The following is an 8,330-nucleotide window of genomic DNA, read 5'->3' on the forward strand; positions in this document are numbered from 1 at the left end:
CCACTTAGAATATACTGCCCACCCTGGCAGTTTTTCCAGGCATATTGCGCAAACAATTTTTTTTGTGTATGGATTGAACGTACTCCACTAGAGGAAGATTTAGAGCCATCAGTGGATATGTGAAAGTTTCATCTTCATGTAATTTACAGGGGGCAGAATACTCTAAGGGTGGAGAATAATCTACGCCGCCTAGAATATATTGCCCTCTGGCTGTTTTCCCAGGCACGTTGCACAAACAATTTCTTTTGTGTATGGATTGAACGTACTCCACTAGAGGAATGTTTTGAGCCATTAGTGGATATGTGAAAGTTTCATCTTCATGTAATTTACACGGGGGGGGCAGAATATTCTAAGGGGGCAGAATATTCTACACCGCTTAGGGGGGGGGGGCAGTATATTCTAAGCGGCGTAGAATATTCTGCGCCCTTAGAATATTCTCCCCCCCCCCCCTGTAAATTACATGAAGATGAAGTTTTCACATATCCACTAATGGCGCAAAATGTTCCTCAAGTGGAGTACGTTCAATCCATTCACAAAAGAAATTGTTTGTGCAATATACCTGGAAAAACGGGTAGGGGGGGGGCAGTATATTCTAAGCGGCGTAGAATATTCTGCCCCCTTAGAACATTATATAGAATTTGTCAAAACGATTTTCCTAGCTACGCTATATAGTAAATAGCGACAGTACAATATATTATTTATCGGGCCATAGCTTTCTTTTTTCATTAAGGGGTGATACAAACTCCGTGAATAAAATGATCTTTCTACAATTGACAATGAACTGATAAATATAAACTCTTTAACCCCCTTTCTATACTTAATGATTGCTTTTTCTATTTCTAACACAAAGAACATATAACAAAGCGTTACGCAGATAAGTAAATGAAAAAGATGAATTTCTTGTAAAAACACACAAATATTACATACATATGCCGTCTTTTTTATATATCTTTTTTTGTTCTTCGGTCACATTGATATGATCCGGTAAAAACACACGGGGCTCCAGCTTCTTTTTCCGTAAACATTCTTTTCTTACGTGAAAATGTACGGTTGTCATTTTTTTCACACCACTTGGAGCCTTTTCCCCACGGATTAAGCGTTCCAGCATTGTGACAAGGCAAAAATTGTCGGGGTAAACGATTTCTCTCTTAAATTCTAAGCCACAACCATGACATTTTTTAATACGCTTTGTGCGTTTCTTGAGTTTTATTATTCCTTTTTCGGCTAATGTAACTGGGACCTAAATTAGACACCATAACTTTTTTTAAAACTTTCTTGCATAAGTTCGCAAACTATGGTATCACATTTATGAGAATCCAAAGAATAAGTAACTCAGTTTCTTATCATAACTAACTAAAGCCAAAGTTGACGCTTCACAGTTCAGAGAGGTATCAATGCTGAGACATTTACAATCTTACATTAGAATCAACTTACGTGTGCCTTAGTTGCATTTGGCGTCTCCAAAGTATGAATATTGACTAAATCTTTACACGAAAACGGATTGTTGCCTTCTTCATTAATGACAACGTTGGTGCAAAGAACGTGATACCAACGTTGGGGAATGCAGTTGTCGCATCGGACCTACAAGGAAAATACTGTAAACTAAAACTGGAAAACCAATATTAACAAGTTTGTACACACTTTTAATAAAAAATATTTAATTTATGTGTACTAGTCGCAAGCCAGTGCCACGCCCTTCGCTAATCACAGCTACCGTTGGCTTACAGAGAGACAGGTGGTCGGCGATTATAATATAGATATGTACCCAACGATCCGTTGTTTGACCCTTGTTCTTTTTTGGACCATCAAGGGATCCACACAGTCTGCAAAACTTTAAATGCCAGGTCTCATCTTTTTCTAAACCAAAACCAATTTATTAAAGTAGCTACATTAAAAATGGAAATATGCTCTAGTCATTAAACGTTTAAAAATTGATGCTTGGTACCTCCCTCTTGAAGCAATTTTCTCACAATGTCATTTCGAAACTCGATGACTTCGTTTTTGGTAAATTCAACGGGGATTTTCTGATTGCTCATAATACACTCAGCAAACTAAATACAGCCAAATTTAACTTTTTTATTTACGAAATTCACATAACGTCCTTAAGAATTATCACAGTAACTTTATTTACCTTTGCGCAAAATATCCCACAAGATACGCTGTCTTGTTGTTTTGCGTGAGGAATCGTTTGCAGAGGCCATATTTCCTTTAGCCCGTATTTCCTTTCCAGATAGGCACTAAACAAAACCATGAGTTAAAAATTTAGAAATTTGTTAAAATATTGATAGGATATACCGTCTGGTGAACTTACTTCCATTTATTTAGCACGCCATTTAACGCGCTAACTTCTTCACCCATAGGATTAAGATGGGAAATCATTTTTTGTTTGGGGAAAACCGCTGTTAGTGTCCAGTGATAGTTGTGAACATTACACGAGATCAACAGATCGAGCGCCATCAGTTCTTCCTGAAACATTTTCGTGAGAAAATATAAAAGTCAAGGCACCTCGCTAATACGATCGTTAGTATATCAGACAATAAATTAATACGTACGATATTTTGCGTGCCCTTTGGCAGATATGTTTCATCTGTTATCAATTCTCCGGGCGAAGTAACTTTAATGTTTTTCTGAAACCATTAAAATTCCAGAGCTAATTTTAAATTTAGCCTTATTATCCAATTAAAAAAAAGCATATAGGCTGCAAATATTTCCTTACATCATTCATACTTGTTGCCACTATCTTCAAATACTCGAATATAACATCGTCTCCAACGCTATCCTCCAATGTTTCTTTCAGTTGGTAGGTTCGAATTTTTGTTTTAGAACCCAGCATGGACAGTATGATATTATTTTCAGGTTGCGCTCTCAACTTCGCCAAAACTATATGCCAATTGAAAAGTAAGGTACATTTTTACAAGCTTAGAACTGATCTATAGAAAAATATGATGGACTTACTTTCACTTGTACTAGCATTTACACAACACTTGCTAATTTCGTTTGCTAGTAAACAAATAGATAATGTCATTGTTATACTTGTAACATAGATAATATACTTTCAAACTATTATTTGTCAAGTCTACGTGTGTTATAATTGTTACCTCTTCTCTGGTCATTTTTATCTAAAAAAACAAATTCAAAGTAAACAATGATAAGAGCTCAAATAAAATTATTCTGACCCAACTTAAGACACGACGCGTCTATAAACGGACTGCCCATTTTTAAACACACTGCGCTTGACGGGCCATGGCTAACTTGTGACATCCCCACAGGAGTTTGTGAGTTCGGTGTTTTTTAATATCTGGCGACAAAGTTAACAACCACAGTATGGTTTGTATTAATCTAGCTAGGTACCTTTTACTTTGATTTTTATCTTACGTCATTTTTTTCACGTAGGTAAATTTTTAGCGTCTTTTTTGAAAGGGTTAGAGCCCTTTTTCGCAGTTAGGCCTGTCCCATCTTATGACACAGTTTTTTTGAAAGTGCGACAGTCTTTTGTCAATATTTTACCTGTCCTAACTGCAAACGCACTCTTTAAATAGGTCATCCTGTTTTAATAAGAACCAGTTCCGCATCCAAAGGCCAGCGTACGTAGTAAGGACAAAACAGAGTCATTTATTTTAATCAATTACAGTACTCACCGAAGTAGTTGGTAATTGTACTATCGGATAATTGATTCATTTCGATGTTAAAAATGTTGCACTCTGTCACTGGAATCAAAAAGTAGGTTAATAACCGACATAACTTTGATTAACTATGAGAAACATTGTTCCTTATATCCTTTAGTTTGTTTTTGTCTTTTTTCAAATACTTTCACAAAATGCTCCATGTACGATCCATTTCAAATTCCGTAAAAAATTTTATAGTTATTCTTGTCCACCCCTTCATTCCCTTGGTAGATTAATGTACAAATATTTCAGTAAAATTTTCGAAGAGTTGTATCCGAAGCACTTACACTCATTATCACCAGTTGTCGTATATCCTAGAAGCAACAAGATATAAATTGATCCAAACTACATTTTCAATAAACTGAGACATTCGCGTGCATACCTAAAATGACACAAACACATCAAAATTGCGCAAACGATAATGCTGTTACCTTTTCTATCGTTATTAATAACGAATTTTATGGAATCGTTAGCGTCTAAAGAGAACAAATATTATATTTTTTTCTCAACAATTAATAAATGTAAATTGATCGCTTATAAAGTATATCCATCTTATAGAAACTCAAGCGAGGACTAGCGTAATATTATTATCATTATTATTATTGATTATCAAAATTTATTCATAAAATGGTGCACTTACTTTCTGCATTTTGTGAGTCTCTGTCCTCTCTTTGTCGGTCGTCACACACTAAAAAGAATAACAAACAATTGGTATAATACCCTGCATCCATACTTAATTACCTTAATAGTGCCAACCTCAGACGTAAATAATTTCTGGTTACCTCCATCTTCAACACCATCCACAATTATTACGGAATCACCATCACCTGAAGAAAATATGATTTATGCAAATGTGAAAGTGTTATACCACTGTAACAAATAAAACACAGAGTTGTCGTTTTTGGAAAATATAGTCAAACTGGATATGTCTTTATAATAGTAGCCGTATCTCAACTGTTAATTTGTGCGCAAGTCGAAGCAGTACTGAATAGCGATAGCTTCTTAATTTACCGCAAAATTAGTTTCTTAGTAATAATCCTGCCCAAGTAATTTAATTACTTCATGTTAACAGGCAATCAAAATTTACGAAATATGGATGCAAAAAAAATATACGACGGGCGCGAATTCAGGTGCATTTAACCACGGGGTAACGGTTAGTCTATAATTAAATTCTCGCCGTCTTCTTCTCTGTCTGGGACCCAAAGATAGCATCCAAGTAGAGGGAGCTCTTTGGACCAACCGCAAAGTTATCACAACACCAGGGATTCTATTTGATTAGAAGCCCCAATATTTTGATACGGTATTTTTCATATAAACAGCGTGCCTTTGTGGTGTTCTTTTTATAAGTACAAAATGAAGCATTATTCTGAGATACAATATTTTGGAACGTGTTGACTTTACCTGATCGCGTTCACCTCTGTAAGCACGCAACCCGGTTTTCCTGATGCAGATAACGATTAATATTTTAATCTTTTAACTCTACACTGATTTTTCAATGACATCAATTAGTTGAACATTAAAATTAATTTATAAAATGGCGCACTTACTTTCTGGATTTTGTGTATCTCTGTCTTCTCTTTGTTGGTCGTCACACACTAAATATAATAGTAAAAATTGGTGTATTGGCTGTACCTATACTAAAGTGGATTGAAACTACTGGATTTTGTCGTAGATAGTTTATGGTTACCTTCGTTTTCAATACCATTCATTAGTTCTACAGCCTCAGTGTGACCTAAAGAAAAACATTTTACACACATGCGATTGTGTCATGTAACTCTGTAATACAAATAAATGCAGTTTAAGATTCTTCGATGACGTCAAGTAATCGAACATCAAAATTTATTTTTAAAATGGCGCACTTACTTTCTGGATTTTGTTTGTCTCTGTCTTCTCTTTGTTGGTCGTCACACACTAAATATAATAGTAAAAATTGGTGTATTGGCTGTACCTATACTCAAGTGGATTGAAACTACTGGATTTTGTCGTAGATAGTTTATGGTTACCTTCGTTTTCAATACCATTCATTAGTTCTACAGCCTCAGTGTGACCTAAAGAAAAACATTTTACACACATGCGATTGTGTCATGTAACTCTGTAATACAAATAAATGCAGTTTAAGATTCTTCGATGACGTCAAGTAATCGAACATCAAAATTTATTTTTAAAATGGCGCACTTACTTTCTGGATTTTGTTTGTCTCCGTCTTCTCTTTGTTGGTCGTCACACACTAAATATAATAGTAAAAATTGGTGTATTGGCTGTACCTATACTCAAGTGGATTGAAACTACTGGATTTTGTCGTAGATAGTTTATGGTTACCTTCGTTTTCAATACCATTCATTAGTTCTACAGCCTCAGTGTGACCTAAAGAAAAACATTTTACACACATGCGATTGTGTCATATAACTCTGTAATACAAATAAATGCAGTTTAATCATTTTTTTTAAGAAAAATACATTTATTGAAATCGAGTTCATTCGTTGCTGATCTTTCGTACGCACTTGGTCTTTAGCCAAAATGGCTAATAGTCACATAAACCATAACAATCTTTGTTAAGCATTATCTTTCCTGCTTTCGGAAGAAATTTAAAATATTACAGCGTTAATTACTTTCTGAAATATTCCGAACTTTGTGTTTGTATCAAAGGAGAAAATTAAGTACATGTTTAGAAAATTATTTAAATTTTAGACCCATTCGCCATGTTGATTGTAACATAAAGTACAGATAAGGTTTGAAATCGGATTCATTAAAATCTGTAAGAATGGAACAGGAAAAATATGAACCATGGGAACTATATGTTTGGGAAGACTTGAAAAGTGTTTGAATTGTGATATCGATGGGAGATTTTTTCCTTCATATTTTCTTAAGATCGCATTTCTAGGGAAAAAGCGATGTTCTTAAGGATACATTTACATTTATTAAAGCAATATGTAATAGTTAATATTTAGATCCTTTGTACAAAAAGTTAATTCGTTATTTCATGCATAAAACTAGTAAATGAGATTGCAATGTCTAATTATGTTGTGACTGAGTCCATAGAGTTAGGCCATAAACGATAATCAAACAATGCAAGATTTGTGAGAATGAGACTACTGGTATTGCGGCATAATTTTATCTAAACATAGGAAGACTTTCAAAAGTCAATTTAAATATCTATTTTCTTTCGTAAAAATATTTCCCTGCTTCTGCGTTGCGTATAAACACTTTATCTGATTTTTTTTCCATTTCTCTATTGTATGGATGCTGTTACGAAAAAAGACCATGTAGGATAGTTAAAAACGTCAGACCTACTTATAAAAAGGAAAACATTTAAAGATGCATTGAACTTTGAATGATAGACAATAGAGCGTTTTAGTTCTAAATCAGAGTAAGAACTGCTTTTTTATAGAGTTAAATTGCGAGAAAACCGGAGGAATTTGTTACCTTTAAATTCAGTGGCATTCAGACTTGCTGAATTATCGTTGTCTCCTAGAGAAAAAAAATTGTTTCTTGCTTGATCTCTATGCCAGCATTGAACTCACTGATTTTACACATAGTTTTGTTGATCTGGAACGTACATGTCAAGAACAGATATATATCATCAAATTACCTTCAATAAACTTCTTAACATTCTTTATGTTTATTGAACCCTTGCAAGCTTTTCCATTCATAGCATTAACAAGAACGTTGCCATTTTCGGTAACACCAGAGATAAGGTAGGGCCCCTTAAATCGGGCTTTTAAGCCTTTTTTTCTTTGGTTAACAATCAGTACTTTTTCTCCGACCCGATAACTTTTTTGGACTGCCTTTTTTTTAATTCTTTGGTCGTACTGTCGCTTTTGTTTATCTTGCGCTGCATTGATGTTCTGAAATATTAAAATGCTCATTTTTACTGCAAAAAGTAATTTCGAACATCATTAGTAAAAACTAAAGCTATGAAATTCAACAATCATTTAAGAACCTTTTGCCAATAATGTTTTTATTTACGCTAAAACTATGCCGGTTATTTGACACGTCATGCTGTTATTCTCACGTTTGTCGGCGAAACATTTAATTGCCTAAATTAGGTTCTGTTTGGGTTACAGAAGAAATACTGGTTTAAAATAGAATAGAATCTATATTATAATACCCGTAATGTTTGTCTATCTGTCACGGAAAATAGTACCGCAAGTAGAGAGACGCAAATAAAGACAGGCAGACCCGTGGATTTTTTTAAGAACCACCGACTAGTCTATATCATCATACTTCTACACGTCTGTCTGTCGGTCACGCAAAATGGCGGCTTTTTTAACTTGCCGCGAAGTCGTTGAAATAAACAGGGTTTTGATTTACTTCATTTGGTTATACTTTAGTATGCTATTTGTATTTTATTCATTAACTAAAGAGGGAGTTTACAGTTAACTTTTATTGAAAATAAAAATGTTGTCAAAGCGAAAAATTAAACATCGTTAAACTTTAACGTACACGGGGCCCCTGACTTGGGTCCAAATAACAACAATTACAAAAATATTTACCTTTCGTATTGTTGCAGTAACCTCTTCTACTTTTTTGCTGACTATTAACATCTCAGCTTGAATATCTTCAGTGGAAGGTTCCACGAGATTTGTTGCCTTAGAAATAGTAAATAGAAGAATAATTCACAATAACAGAAACCAAAGTTTCTTTATGTTATAAAAATGTAATAAA

The 8,330-nt window shown here is 34.3% G+C and overlaps 1 protein-coding gene across 2 annotated transcripts; it reads right to left on the reverse strand.

The window, feature by feature from the left end:
• Nucleotides 1–622: 622 nt before the first annotated feature.
• LOC130641419 (uncharacterized) lies at nt 623–4,907 on the reverse strand. 2 transcript variants are annotated; one of them, XM_057448218.1, is made up of 10 exons: nt 4,448–4,907; nt 2,956–4,353; nt 2,717–2,880; nt 2,553–2,627; nt 2,312–2,466; nt 2,132–2,237; nt 1,946–2,051; nt 1,766–1,857; nt 1,435–1,581; nt 623–1,240 (listed from the first exon to the last, which is right to left on the reverse strand). In XM_057448218.1, the coding sequence occupies exons 2-10, from the start codon at nt 3,023–3,025 to the stop codon at nt 920–922; spliced, it is 1,236 nt and encodes a 411-aa protein (XP_057304201.1). In that variant the 5' UTR covers nt 3,026–4,353; nt 4,448–4,907; the 3' UTR covers nt 623–919. The 2 variants fall into 2 exon arrangements, with proteins under 2 accessions (XP_057304201.1, XP_057304200.1); XM_057448217.1 differs by having other exon boundaries at nt 2,956–4,907.
• Nucleotides 4,908–8,330: the final 3,423 nt, after the last annotated feature.

Source organism: Hydractinia symbiolongicarpus, chromosome 4 (genome assembly GCF_029227915.1).
Source record: "Hydractinia symbiolongicarpus strain clone_291-10 chromosome 4, HSymV2.1, whole genome shotgun sequence".
NCBI classification, from domain to species: Eukaryota; Metazoa; Cnidaria; class Hydrozoa; order Anthoathecata; family Hydractiniidae; genus Hydractinia; species Hydractinia symbiolongicarpus.